The 21752-nt window shown below is 44.5% G+C and overlaps 1 protein-coding gene across 1 annotated transcript in view; it reads right to left on the minus strand.

Moving 5' to 3' along the window:
- Positions 1-2834: 2834 nt before the first annotated feature.
- LOC139762958 (uncharacterized) overlaps positions 2835-21752 on the minus strand; it is a 34164-nt gene continuing 15246 nt past the window's right edge. Inside the window, exons 8-15 of the mRNA XM_071688283.1 lie at positions 19669-19845; positions 18672-18787; positions 16264-16378; positions 12792-12896; positions 11087-11275; positions 10243-10376; positions 9611-9718; positions 2835-4064 (exon numbers count right to left, since the gene is read on the minus strand). Coding sequence (XP_071544384.1) covers positions 3851-4064; positions 9611-9718; positions 10243-10376; positions 11087-11275; positions 12792-12896; positions 16264-16378; positions 18672-18787; positions 19669-19845 — 1158 coding nt within the window. The 3' untranslated portion in view covers positions 2835-3850. The remainder of the gene's footprint in view (positions 4065-9610; positions 9719-10242; positions 10377-11086; positions 11276-12791; positions 12897-16263; positions 16379-18671; positions 18788-19668; positions 19846-21752) is intronic.

Raw genomic sequence — 21752 nt, forward strand, 5'->3', positions numbered from 1 at the left:
GACCGGTCAAATCCCATCAGGCACACAACCAGCAGCTAGCATTTCACAAAATCTGACTGTACAAACGCAGAGGAGTATGAACATGAATATAGTGCATATGAACGCGCAAGTTCATAGAACACATAATGTCCTCCAACAGCCAGGAAAGAAACCTGGTTGTTCTGGCTCTAAGTGAAACAAAGCTCACGGGTAAAGGGGAGGAATGGTTTGGAAATGTCTTGGGAGTAAGGTCAGGGGTTGGTGAAAGGACAAGAGCAAAGGAAGAGGTAGCACTACTCCTGAAGCAGGAGTTGTAGGAGTATGTGATAGAGTGTAAGAAAATAACTCTAGATTGATATGGGTAAAACTGAAAGTTGATGGAGAGAGATGGGTGATTATTGGTGCATATGCACCTGGGCATGAGAAGAAAGATCATGAGAGGCAACTGTTTTGGGAGCAGCTAAATGAGTGTGTTAGTAGTTTTGATGCACGAGACCGGGTTATAGTGATGGGTGTTTTGAATGCAAAGGTGAGTAATGTGGCAGTTGAGGGAATAATTGATATACATGGTGTGTTCAGTGTTGGGATGGAAAGGGTGAGAAGTTTGTGGATTTGTGCGCTTAGGAATACCTGGTTTAAAAAGAGAGATACACATAAGTATGCGTATGTGAGTAGAAGAGGTGGTCAAAGGGCATTATCAGATTACGTGTTAATTGATAGGCGTGTAAAAGAGAGACTTTTGGATGTTAATGTGCTGAGAGGGACAATTGGTGAAATGTCTAATCACTATTTCGTGGAGGCATAGGTAAAGCTTTGTAAAGGTTTTCAAATAAGAAGAGAGAATGTTGGGGTGAAGAGAGTGGTGAGAGTAAGTGAGCATAGAAAGGACGTTGGTTTAAGGGAGTACCAGTAGAGACTCAGTGTATACTGGCAAAGGGTGAGAACTAATGACGTGAGGGGAGTAGATGATGAATGGGATGTATTTAGGAAAGCATTGATGGAATGTGCAAGAGTTGTATGAGGCATGAGAAAGTGGGAGATGGGCAGATTAGAAAGCGTAGTGAGTGGTGGGATGAAGAAGTAAGATAGTGAAAAGAAAAGAGAGGCGTTTGGACGATACTTACAAGGAAGGAATGAAAATGACTTTTGGACGAGTTTTGCAGGGAAATAGTGCAAGTGACTGGGAAATGTATAAAAGAAAGAGGCAGGAGGTCAAGAGAAAGGTGCAAGAGGTGAAAAAGGGGGCAATTGAGAGTCGGGGTGAGAGAGTATCATTAAATTTTAGGGAGAATAAAAAGATGTTTTGGAAGGAGGTAAATAAAGTGCGTAAGACAAGGGAACAAATAGGAACATCGGTGAATGGGGCCAGGGATAAGTAGTAAAAGATAGTGATGAAGTGAGATGTAGTGGGTATTTTGAAGGTTTATTGAATGTGTTTGATGATAGAGTGGTGGTGTGCGAAGTGAGAGTCAAGGAGATTGGTTTGGTGAAGTGAGAAGAGGTAGTGAAAGCTTTGTGGAAAATGAAGTCCGGCAAGGCGGCCGGAGTGGATGGTATTGCAGTGGAATTTGTTAAGAAAGGGGGTGACTGTGTTGTTCATCGGTTGGTGAGGATATTCAGTATATGTTTGGATAAGGTGAAGTGCCTGAGGATTGGCGGAATGCATGTATAGTGCCATAGTACAAAGGCAAAGGGGATATAGGTAATTTAAACTGAAGATAAAGTCATGTACAGAGCATCAGATTGGGGAAGAGCAGTGTGGTTTCAGAAGTGGTAGATGATGTGAGGATCAGGTGTTTGCTTTGAAGAATGTATGTGAGAAATACTTAGAAAAACAAATGGATCTGTATGTAGCATTTATGGATCTAGAGAAGGCATATGATAGAGTTGACAGAGATCCTCTTTGAAAGGTATTAAGAGCATATGGTGTGGGAGGTAAGTTGTTAGAAGCAGTGAAAAGCTTTTATCGAGGATGTAAGGCATGTGTACGAGTAGGAAGAGAGGAAAGTGATTGGTTCCCTGTGAATGTCGGTTTGCGGCAGGGATGCGTGTTGTCTCCCTGGTTGTTTAATTTGTTTATGGATGGTGTTAGGGAGGTGAATGCAAGAGTTTTAAAGAGAGGGGAAAGTATGCAGTCTGTTGTGGGTGAGAGGGCTTGGGAAGTGAGTCAGTTGTTGTTCGCTGATGATACAGCGATGTTGGCTGATTCGGGTGAGAAATTGCAGAAGCTGGTGACTGAGTTTGGTAAAGTGTGTGAAAGAAGAAATCTGAGAGTAAATGTGAATAAGAGCAAGGTTATTAGGTTCAGTAGGGTTGAGGGACAAGTAAATTAGGAAGTAAGTTTGAATGGAGAAAAATTGTAGGAAGTGAAGTGTTTTAGATATCTGGGAGTGGATCTGGCAGCGGATGGAACCATGGAAGCGGAAGTGAGTCACAGGGTGGGGTTGGGGGCTAAGGTTCTGGGAGCGATGAAGAATGTGTGGAAGGAGAGAACGTTAACTCGGAGAACAAAAATGGGTATGTTTGAAGGAATAGTGGTTCCAACAATGTTGTATGGTTGCGAGGCGTGGGCTATAGATAGAGTCGTGCGAAGGAGGGTGGATGTGCTGGAAATGAGATGTTTGAGGACAATGTGTGGTGTGAGGTGGTTTGATCGAGTAAGTAATAATAGGGTAAGAGAAATGTGTGGTAATAAAAAGAGTGTGGTTGAGAGAGCAGAAGAGGGTGTTTAGAAATGGTTTGGTCACATGGAGAGAATGAGTGAGGAAAGATTGACCAAGAGGATATATGTGTCGGAGGTAGAGGGAACGAGGAGAAGTGGGAGACCAAATTGGAGGTAATGGAATACCACATCAGTGTTTTACATCTTTAATCTCACAAAACCAGCACAATATCCATTGAGCTGAAGAACAGATAAAGCTTCCAACATTGCTCTACATAAGAACAAAACAGAGAGGAGCCATGTTGTATAGATAAGACCACAGACCACATACTTTGCTTCTGGTGTTAACTGATGATCCGTCGTAGTGGGGTATAATCGTTTCCTTATCATGATGTTGTTAAGAAATGAAAAGGATCCAATCCCGACCATACACTCTTCAAGTATTTGTTTATGTTTTGTTCACAAGATGTTATGGTCTCTATATGGTTACTGGGGGGGGGGGGTAATAGTGCCTCTATACCTGTGTGGGTGACAGATGGCACCCATGAAAGACAGGGTACACCAGCTGGTGACAGATGGCACCAGTGAAGGGACAGGGTACACCAGCTGGTGACAGATGGCACCAATGAAGGGACAGGGTACACCAGCTGGTGACAGATGGCACCAATGAAGGGACAGGGTACACCAGCTGGTGACAGATGGCACCAATGAAGGGACAGGGTACACCAGCTGGTGACAGATGGCACCAATGAAGGGACAGGGTACACCAGCTGGTGACAGATGGCACCAATGAAGGACAGAGTACACCAGCGGGTGACAGATGGCACCCATGAAAGACAGAGTACACTAGCTGGTGACAGATGGCACTCATGAAGGACAGAGTACACTAGCTGGTGACAGATGGCACCCATGAAGGACAGAGTACACCAGCTGGTGACAGATGGCACCAATGAAAGACAGAGTACACCAGCTGGTGACAGATGGCACCCGTAAAGGACAGGGTACACTAGCTGGTGACAGATGGCACCAATGAAAGACAGAGTACACCAGCTGGTGACAGATGGCACCAATGAAAGACAGAGTACACCAGCTGGTGACAGATGGCACCCGTAAAGGACAGGGTACACTAGCTGGTGACAGATGGCACCCATGAAGGGACAGAGTACACCAGCTGGTGACAGATGGCACCCGTAAAGGACACACAGTACACTAGCTGGTGACAGATGGCGTCATGGATGATGTGTAGAACACGAGGGTAGCGTCTCGCTCTGTTTGCAGATGGTGCGTCTTGGTAGTACGTACGTCTGTGTCGTCCAACACCCACCAGCGATCACTAAAGTTGTCTCGACACAAGGCAATGTAGTGACTCATTGTGGTCGTCCCCTTGTCACTACACACAGATACCAGCTCATAGCTCGGATACCTGATGATGGAACACGACTATGAATTACTTGTTGGATATATATATTCTCAGTGAATGTAGGTTTGCGGCAGGGGTGTGTGATGTCTCCATGGTTGTTTAATCTGTTTATGGATGGGGTTGTTAGGGAGGTGAATGCAAGAGTTTTGGAAAGAGGGGCAAGTATGAAGTCTGTTGTGGATGAGAGAGCTTGGGAAGTGAGTCAGTTGTTGTTCGCTGATGATACAGCGCTGGTGGCTGATTCATGTGAGAAACTGCAGAAGCTGGTGACTGAGTTTGGTAAAGTGTGTGAAAGAAGAAAGTTAAGAGTAAATGTGAATAAGAGCAAGGTTATTAGGTACAGTAGGGTTGAGGGTCAAGTCAATTGGGAGGTTAGTTTGAATGGAGAAAAACTGGAGGAAGTGAAGTGTTTTAGATATCTGGGAGTGGATCTGGCAGCGGATGGAACCATGGAAGCGGAAGTGGATCATAGGGTGGGGGAGGGGGCGAAAATTCTGGGAGCCTTGAGGAATGTGTGGAAGTCGAGAACATTATCTCGGAAAGCAAAAATGGGTATGTTTGAAGGAATAGTGGTTCCAACAATGTTGTATGGTTGCGAGACGTGGGCTATGGATAGAGTTGTGCGCAGGAGGATGGATGTGCTGGAAATGAGATGTTTGAGGACAATATGTGGTGTGAGGTGGTTTGATCGAGTAAGTAACGTAAGGGTAAGAGAGATGTGTGGAAATAAAAAGAGCGTGGTTGAGAGAGCAGAAGAGGGTGTTTTGAAATGGTTCGGGCACATGGAGAGAATGAGTGAGGAAAGATTGACCAAGAGAATATATGTGTCGGAGGTGGAGGGAACGAGGAGAAGAGGGAGACCAAATTGGAGGTGGAAAGATGGAGTGAAAAAGATTTTGTGTGATCGGGGCCTGAACATGCAGGAGGGTGAAAGGAGGGCAAGGAATAGAGTGAATTGGAGCGATGTGGTATACCGGGGTTGACGTGCTGTCAGTGGATTGAATCAAGGCATGTGAAGCGTCTGGGGTAAACCATGGAAAGCTGTGTAGGTATGTATATTTGCGTGTGTGGACGTATGTATATACATGTGTAGGGGGGTGGGTTGGGCCATTTCTTTCGTCTGTTTCCTTGCGCTACCTCGCAAACGCGGGAGACAGCGACAAAAAAAAAAATATATATATATATATATATATATATATATATATATATATATATATATATATTTATTATACTTTGTCGCTGTCTCCCGCGTTAGCGAGGTAGCACAAAGAAACAGACTAAAGAATGGCCCAACCCACTCACGTACACATGTATATACATACACGTCCACACACAGCACATATACAAATCTATACATCTCAACGTATACATATATATACACACACAGATATATATACATATATACATAATTCATACTGTCTGCCCTTATTCATTCCTGTCGCCACCCCGCCACACATGGAATGAAAACCCCCTCCCCCCGCATGTGCATGAGGTAGCGCTAGGAAAAGATATATATATAGAGCAAAGAGCAAAGGAAGGAGTAGCACTATTCCTGAAACAGGCATTGTAGGAGTATGTGATAGAGTGTAAGAAATTAAACTCTAGATTGATATGGGTAAAACTGAAAGTGGATGGAGAGAGATGGGTGATTATTGGTGCATATGCACCTGGGCATGAGAAGAAAGATCATGAGAGGCAACTGTTTTGGGGGCAGCTGAGTGAGTGTGTTAGCAGTTTTGATGCACGAGACCGGGTTATAGTGATGGGTGATTTGAATGCAAAGGTGAGTAGTGTGGCAGTTGAGGGAATAATTGGTATACATGGGGTGTTCAGTGTTGTAAATGGAAATGGTGAAGAGCTTGTAGATTTATGTGCTGAAAAAGGAACGGTGATTGGGAATACCTGGTTCAAAAATAGAGATGTACATAAATATACATATGTAAGTAGGAGAGATGGCCAGAGAGCGTTATTGGACTAAGTGTTAATTGATAGGCGTGCGAAAGAGAGACTTTTGGATGTTAATGTGCTGAGAGATGCAACTGGAGGGATGTCTGATCATTATCTTGTGGAGGCGAAGGTGAAGATTTGTAGAGGTTTTCAGAAAAGAAGAGAGAATGTTGGGGTGAAGAGAGTGGTGAAAGTAAGTGAGCTTGGGAAAGAGACTTGTGTGAGGAAGTACCAGGAGAGACTGAGTGCAGAATGGAAAAAGATGAGAGCAAAGGACGTATGGGGGAGTGAGGGAGGAATGGGACGTATTCATGGAAGCAGTAATGGCTTGGACAAAAGATGCTTGTGGCATGAGAAGCGTAGGAGGCGGACAGATTAGAAATGGTAATGAGTGGTGGGATGAAGAAGTAAGATTATTAGTGAAAGAGAAGAGAGAGGCATTTGGACGGGTTTTGCAGGGAAATAATGCAAATGAGTGGGAGATGTGTAAAAGAAAGATGAAGGAGGTCAAGAAAAAGGTGCAAGAGGTGAAAAAGAGGGCAAATGAGAGTTGGGGTGAGAGAGTATCATTAAATTTTAGGGAGAATAAAAAGATGTTTTGGAAGGAGGTAAATAAAGTGCGTAAGACAAGGGAGCAAATGGGAACATCGGTGAAGGGGGTTAATGGGAGGTAATAACAAGTAATGGTGATGTGAGAGGGAGATGGAGTGAGTATTTTGAAGGTTTGTTGAATGTGTTTGATGATAGAGTAGCAGATATAGGGTGTTTTGGTCGAGGCAGTGTGCAAAGTGAGAGGGTTAGGGAAAATGATTTGGTAAACAGAGAAGAGGTAGTAAAAGCTTTGCGGAAGATGAAAGCCGGCAAAGCGTCGGGTTTGGATGGTATTGCGGTGGAATTTGTTAAAAAAGGGGGTGACTGTATTGTTGACTGGTTGGTAAGGTTATTTAATGTATGTACGACTCACGGTGAGGTGCCTGAGGATTGGCGGAATGCTTGCATAAAGCCATTGTACAAAGGCAAAGGGGATAAAGTTGAGTGTACAAATTACAGAGGTATAAGTCTGTTGAGTATTCCTGGGAAATTATATGGGAGGGTATTGATTGAGAGGGTGAAGGCATGTACAGAGCATCAGATTGGGGAAGAGCAGTGTGGTTTCAGAAGTGGTAGAGGATGCGTGGATCAGGTGTTTGCTTTGAAAAATGTATGTGAGAAATACTTAGAAAAACAAATGGATTTGTATGTAGCATTCATGGATCTAGAGAAGGCATATGATAGAGTTGATAGAGATGCTCTGTGGAAAGTATTAAGAATACATGGTGTGGGAGGCAAGTTGTTAGAAGCAGTAAAAAGTTTTTATCGAGGATGTAAGGCATGTGTACGTGTAGGAAGAGAGGAAAGTGATTGGTTGTTAGTGAATGTCGGTTTGCGGCAGGGGTGCGTGATGTCGCCATGGTTGTTTAATTTGTTTATGGATGGGGTTGTTAGGGAGGTGAATGCAAGAGTTTTGGAAAGAGAGGCAAGCATCCAGTTTGCTGTGGATGAGAGAGCTTGGGAAGTGAGTCAGTTGTTGTTTGCTGATGATACAGCGCTGGTGGCTGATTCATGTGAGAAACTGCAGAAGCTGGTGACTGAGTTTGGTAAAGTGTGTGAAAGAAGGAAGCTGAGAGTAAACGTGAATAAGAGCAAGGTTATTAGGTACAGTAGGGTTGAGGGACAAGTCAATTGATAGGTAAGTTTGAATGGAGAAAAACTGGAGGAAGTGAAGCTGTTTTAGATATCTGGGAGTGGATTTGACAGCGGATGGACCCATGGAAGCGGAAGTGAGTCACAGGGTGGGGGAGGGGGCGAAAGTTTTCGGAGCGTTGGAAAATGTGTGGAAGGAGAGAACTTTATCTCAGGAAGCAAAAATGGCTATGTTTGAAGGAATAGTCGTTCCAACAATGTTAAATGGTTGCGAGGCGTGGGCTATAGATAGGATTGTGCGAATGATGGTAGATGTGTTGAAGATGAGATGTTTGAGGACAATGTGTGGTGTGAGGTGGTTTGATCGAGTAAGTAACGTAAGGGTAAGAGAGATGTGTGGAAATAAAAAGAGCGTGGTTGAGAGAGCAGAAGAGGGTGTTTTGAAATGGTTTGGTTACATGGAGAGAATGAGTGAGGAAAGATTGACGAAGAGGATATATGTGTCAGGGGTGGAGGGAACGAGAAGTGGAAGACCAAATTGGAGGTGGAAAGATGGAGTGAAAAAGGTTTTGAGTGATCGGGGCCCGAACATGCAGGAGGGTGAAAGGCGTGCAAGGAATAGAGTGAATTGGAACGATATGGTATACCGGGGTCGGCGTGCTGTCAATGGATTGAACCAGGGCATCTGAAGCGTGTAGGGGTAAACCATGGAAAGTTGTGTGGGGCCTGGATGTGGAAAGGGAGCTGTGGTTTCAGTGCATTATACATGACAGCTAGAGACTGAGTGTAAACAAATGTGGTCTTAGTTGTCTTTTCCTAGCGCTACCTCGCGCACATGCGGGGAGAGGGGGGTTGTCTTTTCATGTTAGGCGGGGTGGTGACGGGAATGGATAAAGGCAGCAAGTATGATTTATGTACTTGTGTATATATGTACATGTCTGTGTATGTATATATATGTATATGGTGAAGTGTATAGGTATGTATATGTGCTGTATGTGGACATGCATGTATATACATGTGTATGTGGGTGGGTTGGGCCATTCTTTCGTCTGTTCGCTTGCGCCACCTCGCTAGCGTGAAAGACAATGACAAAGTACAATATATGAAATATAAATAAACGCATCAAACACCACACTACCCACACAAACATGAGTCAAATTCACCTGATTACGCTTCACACACATCACCCATCATCACAACACTATAGATACCATTTCTCCATATCTTAACACCCTTCATACACTGATAACTTACTGTCCATTTCTCTTGCTCTGTGTACAAACATTCTCTGAGCTATGGTCCGTTCTGGTGGACGTGGGTAGTTCCTCGAGAGCTGCACGATCCTCACCAAGATAGAGAGAAAAACAACTTCTTGGACAGGAGGGAAGTATGATTGAGGGTGATAAAATAGTTGTTGGTTTAATCATAGTGAAGATATATGTTAACACAAGACTTATGATTGAGGGTGATAAAATGGTTGTTGGTTTAATCATAGTGAAGATATATGTTAACACAAGACTTATGATTGAGGGTGATAAAATGGTTGTTGGTTTAATCATAGTGAAGATATATGTTAACACATGACTTATGATTGAGGGTGATAAAATGGTTGTTGGTTTAATCATAGTGAAGATATATGTTAACACAAGACTTATGATTGAGGGTGATAAAATGGTTGTTGGTTTAATCATAGTGAAGATATATGTTAACACATGACTTATGATTGAGGGTGATAAAATGGTTGTTGGTTTAATCATAGTGAAGATATATGTTAACACAAGACTTATGATTGAGGGTGATAAAATGGTTGTTGGTTTAATCATAGTGAAGATATATGTTAACACAAGACTTATGATTGAGGGTGATAAAATGGTTGTTGGTTTAATCATAGTGAAGATATATGTTGACACAAGACTTACTCTTTATCTCTGTTGACTACGTGTTGATGTAGAGAGAGTGTGATGGGTGGAAACATAACATGGGTCTTGCTGTCATTGGACAAGTTGCTCCTGCCACCACCACTGTACCTGGACAACAATTTCCATCATCAATTACCATCTATTAGGATCATATCTATTTCCCTGGAGAAAAGTTATCATCATTAATTGATAATTATAATGTTTATAATTGGTTTACCAAGTTATCTCGTCTCTGTCTTTCTTACCAGCTTTCTAATTAAGTTTTATGATTAACTATGGAAAAGTGAGAGAGATAATGTTGGAGATATGAGCAGGTCGTACCTGTAGGATATATTAGCAGGTCGTACCTATAGGAGATATTAGCAGGTCGTACCTATAGGAGATATTAGCAGGTCGTACCTATAGAAGGTATAGGATGGTCGTAGCTATGGAAGATATAAGCAGGTCGTACCTATAGAAGATGTAAGCAGGTCGTACATGTAGAGGACATAAGCAGGTCTACCTATAGAAGATATAAGCAGGTCGTACCTATAGAAGATATAAGCAGGTCGTACATGCAGAGGACATAAGCAGGTCGTACCAATGGAAGATTTAAGCAGGTCGTACTTATAGAAGATATAAGCAGGTCGTACCTGTAGAAGTGTATGGCAAGGAGCCGAGGTAGGCTCAGGAACTTCTGGGCGTGGACACATGTGTGGGGTCGTCCGCAATGTTGGCACGCCCACTCATCCACCTCTCGAGGCTGGAAGTGGTCGTTCAGGACTTCCTGCAACATGAATGTGGTCGTTTATCTCCTTAAACACGACGGTACGACCCTTAAGCACGACGGTACGACTCTTGGCCACGATGATACGACCCTTGACAACGATGGTACGATTCTTGAACACAACGGTACGCTCCTCGAACACGACTACACAACGGTACGACCCTTGAGCACAACGGTACGACTCTTGAACACCACGGTACGACCCTTGAGCAAACGGTACGACCCTTGAACACGACGGTATACGACCCTTGAACACGACGGTATACGACCCTTGAACACGACGGTATGACCCCTGAGCACGACGGTATACGACCCTTGAACACAACGGTATACGACCCTTGAACACGACGGTATACGACCCTTGAACACGACGGTATACGATCCTTGAACACGACGGTATACGACCCTTGAACACGACGGTATACGACCCTTGAGGCTAAAAGAATAGTCAATTGTATTCGTACTTTGTTACATACACTCTCCATCCCACATCCCCACACTCGGGAAGTGAGAGAGAGAGAGAGAGAGAGAGAGAGAGAGAGAGAGAGAGAGAGAGAGAGAGAGAGAGAGAGAGAGAGAGAGAAGCAGAGACACTTAAACAGACGGCCATTGGAGAGAGAGATATGGAGGAAGCAAGAGAGAAACAGCGAAGCAAAGAAACAGAAGAGGACCCAAGATACCCCACCATACCCTGGGGAAGAACACATCACCTGCAGGGAGGGCGTCTGGTCTCCGTGTACGGCCAGGGATAAAGTGTCGAAGAGTTCCCTGGCTCTGGAGACGACTCTTCCCGAGCGTGGACAGTAGATGACAGACTCCATCAGGCCATGGAAGAGACAGGAGATGACAGACGGTATCTTCCCGTCCACCTGAAGCTCTTGCTGTCTTCTGTCCTGTTCCTTGAAAGCGAACAAGTTCTCGTTATCACCAAATGGCGTCGTAATGACGGTAGAATCGTACATAATATTGTTTACAAATCTACTTCAACAATGGATAGTTAGACCCACCTTCATCAGTAGGTAGACTCACCTTCATCAGTAGGTAGACTCACCTTCATCAGTAGGTAGACTCACCTTCGTCAGTAGGTAGACTCACCTTCGTCAGTAGGTAGACTCACCTTCCTCAGTAGGTAGACTCACCTTCATCAGTAGGTAGACTCACCTTCATCAGTAGGTAGACTCACCTTCATCAGTAGGTAGACTCACCTTCATCAGTAGGTAGACTCACCTTCATCAGTAGGTAGACTCACCTTCATCAGTAGGTAGACTCACCTTCCTCAGTAGGTAGACTCACCTTCATCAGTAGGTAGACTCACCTTCATCAGTAGGTAGACTCACCTTCCTCAGTAGGTAGACTCACCTTCATCAGTAGGTAGACTCACCTTCCTCAGTAGGTAGACTCACCTTCATCAGTAGGTAGACTCACCTTCATCAGTAGGTAGACTCACCTTCATCAGTAGGTAGACTCACCTTCCTCAGTAGGTAGACTCACCTTCATCAGTAGGTAGACTCACCTTCCTCAGTAGGTAGACTCACCTTCGTCAGTAGGTAGACTCACCTTCATCAGTAGGTAGACTCACCTTCATCAGTAGGTAGACTCACCTTCATCAGTAGGTAGACTCACCTTCCTCAGTAGGTAGACTCACCTTCATCAGTAGGTAGACTCACCTTCATCAGTAGGTAGACTCACCTTCATCAGTAGGTAGACTCACCTTCCTCAGTAGGTAGACTCACCTTCGTCAGTAGGTAGACTCACCTTCATCAGTAGGTAGACTCACCTTCCTCAGTAGGTAGACTCACCTTCGTCAGTAGGTAGACTCACCTTCCTCAGTAGGTAGACTCACCTTCGTCAGTAGGTAGACTCACCTTCCTCAGTAGGTAGACTCACCTTCGTCAGTAGGTAGACTCACCTTCATCAGTAGGTAGACTCACCTTCCTCAGTAGGTAGACTCACCTTCCTCAGTAGGTAGACTCACCTTCATCAGTAGGTAGACTCACCTTCCTCAGTAGGTAGACTCACCTTCATCAGTAGGTAGACTCACCTTCCTCAGTAGGTAGACTCACCTTCGTCAGTAGGTAGACTCACCTTCCTCAGTAGGTAGACTCACCTTCATCAGTAGGTAGACTCACCTTCATCAGTAGGTAGACTCACCTTCATCAGTAGGTAGACTCACCTTCATCAGTAGGTAGACTCACCTTCCTCAGTAGGTAGACTCACCTTCGTCAGTAGGTAGACTCACCTTCATCAGTAGGTAGACTCACCTTCCTCAGTAGGTAGACTCACCTTCGTCAGTAGGTAGACTCACCTTCATCAGTAGGTAGACTCACCTTCCTCAGTAGGTAGACTCACCTTCATCAGTAGGTAGACTCACCTTCCTCAGTAGGTAGACTCACCTTCCTCAGTAGGTAGACTCACCTTCGTCAGGTCATTGTGCAGCCAGGTCAGTAGGCATGACAGGAGGTCATGTGCTCTTGGGTGAGGTTTGAGCTGGAACACCCTCTCGTTGCTCTCCACCACTCGCTGTTGGAGAGGACAATCATAATGTTGGGGATGACTATGGTATGTTGGAGAGGCCTGCGATAAGGTTAGGGAGGACTTTGGTCGTTTATATAGTGTTGGAGAAGACCATACTGGTTTATGATATGATGGAGAAGACCATGGTTGGTGACACTGTGTGAGAGAGAGGACCCCATGTGGTCCATATGTGGTGTTGGAGAAGACCATAATGGTTTATAATATGTTGGAGAGGACCATGTGAGAGAAAGAGAGAAGACCTCTATGGGCCATATATAGTGTTGGAGAAGACCATGGCAGTAATGGGATCATGATAGTGTTGGAGAGTCCCAAGGTCAGGGTGTCATCAGAGAAAACTCAAATTAGTACTGGAGAGTAACAATGGCTTTATTCCAATCATTCTAATGTCTCTGGAACGTTGGTCAAGATGAGGAGACGTGAAAACTTTGCCAAAGTCTGACACCTGCGGATCCCAACTATGTTCTCATTGCTCGTAACAAGAAAACCTGGGATGATGTCGTCCAAGAAAATGATATGGACATGGCTTGGAAGAGTTTCAGTAAGACTTCCAAAGCAGAAGAAGGATCATACGTGCCATTACACCCAATCTCTCCTGATACTTCCTCACACAAGTCTCATTTCCAAGCTCACTTACTCTTACCACTCTCTTCACCCCAACATTCTCTCTTTTTTTTGAAAACCTCTACACATCTTCACCTTCGCCTCCACAAGATAATGATCAAACATCCCTCCAGATGCCCCTCTCAGCACATTAGCATCCAAAAGTCTCTCTTTTACATGCCTATCAATTAACAATTGTTTTGATAATGCCCTTTGACCATCTCTCCTACTCACATATGTATACTTATGTATATTTCTCTTATCAAACCAGGTATTCCCAGTCTCCAATCTTTTTCTCAACACAAATCCACAAGCTCTTCGCCATTTCCATTTACAACACTGAACACCCCATGTACACCAATTATTCCCTCAACTGCCACATTACTCACCTTTGCATTTAAATCACCCATCACTATAACCCGGTCTCGTGCATCAAAGCTGCTAACACACTCACCCAGCTGCTCCCAAACACTTGCCTCTCAATATCTTTCTTCTCATGACTAGGTGCACAGGCACCAATACTCACCCATCTCTCTCCATCCACTTTCAGTTTTACCCACATCAGTCTAAAATATCCTTTCTTACAGTCTATCACACACTCCGTCAGCTCCTGCTTCAGGAGTAATGCTACTCCTTCCTTAGCTTTGCCCTCTCACTAACCCCTGACTTTACTCCCAAGACTTTTCCAAACCATTCATCCCCTTTACCCTTGAACTTCGTTTCACTCAGAGCCAAAACATCCAGGTTCCTTTCCTCAAACATACTCCCTGTCTCTCCTTTCTTCTCATCTTGGTTACCCACACACATTTAGACACCCCAATCTGAGCCTTCGAGGAGGATGAGCTCTCCCCGCTTGACTCCTTCTTCTGTTTCCCCTTTTTAGAAATTTAGATATAGGGAAGTAAATAACATGTGTAAGACAAGAGAACAAATGGAAACATCGGTGAAGCGGGCAAGGGTGGATGTGATAACAGGCAGTGATGAAGTAAGAAGGAGATGGAGTGAGTATTTTGAAGGTTTGTTGAATGAGTTTGATGATAGAGTGGCAGATATAGGGTGTTTTGTTCGAGGTGGTGTGCAAAGTGAGAGGGGCAGGGAGAATGGTTTGGTTAAGAGCGAAGAGGTAGTGAAAGCTTTGAGGAAGATGAAATCCGGAAAGACGGCGGGGTTGGATGGTACTGCAGTTGAATTTGTTAAGAAAGGGGGTGACTGTGTTGTTAACTGCTTGGTGAGGATATTCAGTGTATGTATGGCTCATGGTGAAGTGCCTGATTGGCGGAACGCATGCATAGTGCCATTGTACAAAGGCAAAGGGGATAAGAGTGAGTGCTCAAATTACAGAGGTATAAGTTTGTTGAGTATTCCTGGGAAATTATATGGGAGGGTATTGATTGAGAGGGTGAAGGCATGTACAGAGCATCAGATTGGGGAAGAGCAGTGTGGTTTCAGAAGTGGTAGAGGATGTGTGGATCAGGTGTTTGCTTTGAAGAATGTATGTGAGAAATACTTAGAAAAGCAAATGGATTTGTATGTAGCATTCATGGATCTAGAGAAGGCATATGATAGGGTTGATAGAGATGCTCTTTGGAAGGTATTAAGAGTATATGGTGTGGGAGGTAAGTTGTTAGAAGCAGTGAAATGGTGTTACCATGGATGTATGGTAGTTGTACGAGTAGGAGGAGACGAGAGTGATTGGTTCCCAGTGAATGTCGGTTTGCGGCAGGGGTGTGTGATGCCTCCATGGTTGTTTGATTTGTCTATGGAGGGGGCGGTTAGGATGGTAAATGTAAAAGTTTTGGAGAGAGTGGTGAGTATGCAGTCTGTTGTGGATGAGAGAGCTTGGGAAGTGAGTCAGTTGTTCTCCAGTGATACATCACTGGTGGCTGATTCGAGAGAAAAAATGCAGAAGCTGATGACCGAGTTTGGAAAAGTGCGTGAAAGGAGAAAGTTAGGTACAGTAGGGTTGAAGGACAAGTCAATTGGGAGGTAAGTTTGAGTGGAGAAAAACTGAAGGAAGTGAAGTGTTTTAGATATCCGGGAGTGGATTTGGCAGCGGATGGAACCATGGAAGCGGAAGTGAATCATAGGGTGGTGGTGGGGGGGGGGGGCGAAAGTTCTGAGAGCGTTGAAAAATGTGTGGAAGGCGAGAACATTATCTTGGAGAGCAAAGAAAGGTATGTTTGAAGGAATAGTGGTCCCAACAATGTTATATGGTTGCGAGGCGTGAGCTATAAATATGGTTGTGCGGAGGAGGATGGATGTGCTGGATATGAGATGTTTGAGGACAATATGTGGTGTGAGGTAGTTTGATCGAGTAAGTAATGAGAGGGTAATAAAGTGAGTGTGGTTTAGAAAGTTACAGAGGGTGTGCTAAAATGGTTTTCCCAGGCAGAGAAATGCGTGGGGAGAGTTGACAAAGATGATACATTTCAGAAATGGAAAGGGACACGGAGAAGGGAATATTATATTGGAGATGGAAGGAGTGAAAAAGATTTAACTGATCAGTGCATGAACATGCGGGAGAGGCGGGAAGGCTTGAGCGGGATAGAGTGAATTGGAACGAGGTGGTATACGGGGGTCGACGTGCTATCAATGGACTGAACCAGGTCGTTCTGAAACTTCCTGAAGTCATCACGTTGGGGGTCATATCATGGCTTGTGGTTATAGAGTGACCATCTCGATGAAAATGGATAGACCAGATTGACGTGATCCTAACACATGGAACACGAATGTGAGGGGTTCGACACCTCACCTTGAAGTTGCTCATGGCGTCGTAGATTCTTGCCCCCGTATCGATGGCCCGAAAGACTTCAGCCACGGACATGGCCACATGACCCCGCTGTGGACTGGCCCTATTCAGGTCCTTCCTGAAGGAGAAAACGGGAGGTAGGAACACTAGGATGCCTTCAATACTGTCGAACATCTGGGCGAAGGACAATGCGTTCGAGAAACGGGCGAGGAGTCGTGCGCCAGTGAGAACATTATCTAAGCAAGAAACCACAATAATATCTTATCTTTATCCTTATCTTTTGTAGCCTTAGGAACCCCCCACCCCCACCCCCTTTTTCTATGGGGCTCTTCTAACTTCGGGGATGCGCTGCCATCAGAAGCGGAGTAAGGATTGACTCAGTCGTAGAGAAAAGTTCTTGGACGAGACTCTCTCTCTCTCTCTCTCTCTCTCTCTCTCTCTCTCTCTCTCTCTCTCTCTCTCTCTCTCTCTCTCTCTCTCTCTCTCTCTCTCTCTCTCTCTCTCTCTCTCTCTCTCTCTCTCTCTCTCTCTCTCTCTCTCTCTCTCTCTCTCTCTCTCTCTCTCTCTCTCTCTCACCTATATATATTATTTTTATTTCTATTTTGCTTTGTCGCTGTCTCCCACGTTAGCGAGGTAGTGCAAGGAAACAGACGAAAGAATGGCCCAACCCGCCCACATACACATCAAAATACAGACACGTCCACACACGCACATATACATACCTATTAATCTCAAACGTATACATATCTATACACACATAGACATATACTTATATACACATGTACATAATTCATACTGTCTGCCTTTTTTCATTCCCATCGCCACCTCGCCACTCATGAAATAACAACCCCCTCACCCCTCATGTGTGCGAGGTAGCGCTAGGAAAAGACAACAAAGGCCCCATTTGTTCACACTCAGTCTCTAGCTGTCATGCAATAATGCACCGAAACCACAGCTCCCTTTCCACATCCAGGCCCTACAGAACTTGCCATGGTTTACCCCAGACGCTTCACATGCCCTAGTTCAATCCACTGACAGCACGTCAACCCCGGTATGCCACATCGTTCCAATTCACTCTATTCCTTGCACGTCTTTCACCCTCCTGCATGTTCAGGCCCCGATCACTCAAAATATTTTTCACTCCATCTTTCCACCTCCAATTTGGTCTCCCACTTCTCCTCGTTCCCTTCACCTCTGACACATATATCCTCTTGGTCAATCTTTCCTCACTCATTCTCTCCATGTGCCCAAACCATTTCAAAACACCCTCTTCTGCTATCTCAACCACAATCTTTTTATTTCCACACATCTCTCTTACCTTAATATTACTTACTCGATCAAACCACCTCACACCACATATTGTCCTCAAACATCTCATTTCCAGCACATCCATCCTCCTGCTCAGAACTCTATCCATAGCCCACGCCTCGCAGCCATACAACATTGTTGGAACCACTATTCCTTCAAACATACCCATTTTTGCTTTCCGAGATAATGTTCTCGACTTCCAAACATTCTTCAAGGCACCCAGAATTTTCGCCCCCTCCCCCACCCTATGATCCACTTCCGCTTCCATGGTTCCATCCGCTGCCAGATCCAGTCCCAGATATCTAAAACACTTTACTTCCTCCAGTTTTTCTCCATTCAAACTTACCTCCCAATTGACTTGTCCCTCAACCCTACTGTACCTAACAACCTTGCTCTTATTCACATTTATTGAGCTATATATATATATATATATATATATATATATATATATATATATATATATATATATATATATATATATATATATATATATACATATAAATAGATATATATATCTTCCTCCCCCCATCCCTTGACCATACCTTATTGACTTGAGTCAGATGAATTGTATCCATCTACTGAGGCAGTGAGTCACTGGAGCTATGTATGAATGAGTCGCTGGTATGTATACTGAGGCAGTGAGTCACTGGAGCTATGTATGAATGAGTCACTGGTATGTATACTGTAATAGTGAGTCACTAGGGCTATGTATGAATAAATCACTGGTATGTATACTGAGGCAGTGAGTCACTGGAGCTATGTATGAATGAGTCACTGGTCCAACAGACATATACATATATACACGTGTACATATTCATACTTGCTTGCCTTCATCCATTTTCGGCGTTACCCAGCCCCACAGGAAAGAGCATCGCTACCCCCTGCTTCAGCGAGGTAGCGCCAGGTACCCAATGTATCGACCAACCCTTAAGGGTGGACGATGAACAGCTAGGTTGACTGTGGACTGACTGTCGCAACCAGGATTCGAACCTATGCCAAACTTGACCCTGGGCGGCAAGTGAATGTATGACTAGGAACGCCAACCATATATTAATCCATTTCTTATTTTATAAGTGTACTACAGTTCTTACTTATGTACATACTTATATTCCCCTTGTATGAAGTAGACTCGTAGGGTGTTGATGTTAAAGAGACACTGTATAATGGAGTTGATGTAGCTTGTGTTGCCTGGTTGAGGAAGAACTGAAGAAAACGTTTTCTGAAAACAATTATAATAATTATCATTATTACCATTATAATAATTATTATTATTATTATTATTATTATTGTTATTATTGTTATTATTATTATCATTATTATTATGATTATGATTATCATTATTACCATTATCATTATAATCATCATCATCATTGTTATTATTATTATTATTATTATTATTATTATTATTATTATTATTATTATTATTATTATTATTATTGTTGTTGTTGTTGTTGTTATTATATTCATTATCATTATGATTATCATAATTATCATTATTATGCCTATCATCATTATCATTATTATCATTATTATCATTATCATTACTATTTGTGATAGTCAAAGTTCAGAATGGCTGGACGTAAGAAGTGGCGTGCCACAAGGATTAAGCTAATTCATAGACAGGATTGGAAAATCATCATAGACAGGATTGGAAAATCATCATAGACAGGATTGGAAAATCATCATAGACAGGATTGGAAAATCATCATAGACAGGATTGGAAGATCATCATAGACAGCATTGGAAGATCTTAAGAATCACAGATGATGGAAAGTTAATTAGATGATGATTCTATAAATAACACGTCCACAGCAGCTCGAAAATGACATATAGAAATTAATAGAAGGATTCATAGGATGGGAAAGGAATTCTATCATCGAGAAATACAATATAATTGAAGGTTAGCTACAGTTTGAATAATACGTGTTGAGTTAGTGAAGGTAAATGATGGGGGGAAAATGAAGGGGGATGGGGGGAAGGGGGATCAAACTTGGGTGTATTAATCTATAGTGAGTTAGATCCGTGTTAGTATAGCAGGGAGGCCAGATTGGAGACAAGATAGCCATAGATAGCCAAAGATAGCGGGTGGAGATAGGTCACCGTTGTGGTGGAGGACGAGGTGCCAAATCTCCTCTGTCCCATCTCTCGTTTCTTCTCCTCGAGTTGTAGCTTCAAGGAGGAGACCTCGGCCTCCAAGCTCGCCCTCATTCGTCCATGGAGGTGTTGCTCGCGCTCGAGTTTCTCCGCCAGCTCCTGGATCTGCTCCTTGAGCTTCGCCTGGCGATGAGAATTGCTTGTTAGCTTCGCCTGGCGATTGGGATAGCTTGTCAGCTTCACTTTGTGATTAGAATGGGTTGTTAGCTTCGTCTGTTGATTAGAATTGCTTGTTAGCTTCACATGGTGTTTAGAATGGGTTGTTAGCTTCGCCTGGCGATTGGGATAGCTTGTTAGCTTCACATGGTGATTAGAATGGGTTGTTAGCTTTCCTTGGTGAAGAGAATTGCTTGTTAGCTTCTTCTGGTGATTAGGATAGCTTGTTAGCTCCCGTAGTCATGTTTAGCGGTAAGAATGGGTTGTTAGCTCTCTTCTTACAAGATATGGTTAGTGATTAGTGGTGAGAATAACTTGCTTGTATACTGAAAGTTAGAAAAAATAGCTTTGATACGTTCCCTTCAACGAAAATGTTACTTGGATACCTTGCTGTACACTGTTGTACACTGGTGGGGCCCCCATCTCTTGTACTGTACGGGGAGGGGGTTGTACACTGGTGGGGGCCCCTTCTCTTGTACTATACGGGGGAGGGGGTTGTACACTGGTGGGGGCCCCATCTCTTGTACTGTACGGGGAGGGAGTTGTACACTGGTGGGGGCCCCATCTCTTGTACTGTACGGGGAGGGAGTTGTACACTGGTGGGGGCCCATCTCTTGTACTGTACGGGGAGGGAGTTGTACACTGGTGGGGGCCCATCTCTTGTACTGTACGGGGAGGGAGTTGTACACTGGTGGGGGCCCCATCTCTTGTACTGTACGGGGAGGAAGTTGTACACTGGTGAGGCCCCCATTTCTTGTACTGTACGGGGAGGGAGTTGTACACTGGTGGGGGCCCCATCTCTTGTACTGTACGGGGAGGGAGTTGTACACTGGTGGGGGCCCATCTCTTGTACTGTACGGGGAGGGAGTTGTACACTGGTGGGGGCCCATCTCTTGTACTGTACGGGGAGGGAGTTGTACACTGGTGGGGGCCCCATCTCTTGTACTGTACGGGGAGGGAGTTGTACACTGGTGGGGGCCCATCTCTTGTACTGTACGGGGAGGGAGTTGTACACTGGTGGGGCCCCATCTCTTGTACTGTACGGGGAGGGAGTTGTACACTGGTGGAGGCCCATCTCTTGTACTGTACGGTGAGGGAGTTGTACACTGGTGGGGGCCCCTTCTCTTGTACTATACGGGGGAGGGGGTTGTACACTGGTGGGGGCCCCATCTCTTGTACTGTACGGTGAGGGAGTTGTACACTGGTGGGCCCCCATCTCTTGTACTGTACGGGGAGGGAGTTGTACACTGGTGGGGGCCCCATCTCTTGTACTGTACGGTGAGGGAGTTGTACACTGGTGGGCCCCCATCTCTTGTACTGTACGGGGAGGGAGTTGTACACTGGTGGGGGCCCCATCTCTTGTACTGTACGGAGAGGGAGTTGTACACTGGTGAGGCCCCCATCTCTTGTACTGTACGGGGAGGAAGTTGTACACTGGTGGGGGCCCCTTCTCTTGTACTATACGGGGGAGGGGGTTGTACACTGGTGGGGGCCCCATCTCTTGTACTGTACGGGGAGGGAGTTGTACACTGGTGGTGGCCCCATCTCTTGTACTGTACGGGGAGGGAGTTGTACACTGGTGGGGGCCCATCTCTTGTACTGTACGGAGAGGGAGTTGTACACTGGTGTGATATCCCCAAGGTTGTTTAATTTGTTTTTGGATGGGGTTGTTAGGGAAGTGAATGCAAGAGTTTTGGAGAGAGGGGCAAGTATGTAGTCAATTGGGGATGAGAGGGTATGGGAAGTGAGACAGATGTTGTTCGCTAATGATGTAGCGCTGGTGGCTGATTCGGGTGAGAAACTGCAGAAGTTGGTGACTTAGTTTGGAAAAGTGTGTGAAAGGAGAAAGTTGAGAGTAAATGTGAATATGAGCA

Source organism: Panulirus ornatus, chromosome 45 (genome assembly GCF_036320965.1).
Source record: "Panulirus ornatus isolate Po-2019 chromosome 45, ASM3632096v1, whole genome shotgun sequence".
NCBI lineage: Eukaryota > Metazoa > Arthropoda > Malacostraca > Decapoda > Palinuridae > Panulirus > Panulirus ornatus.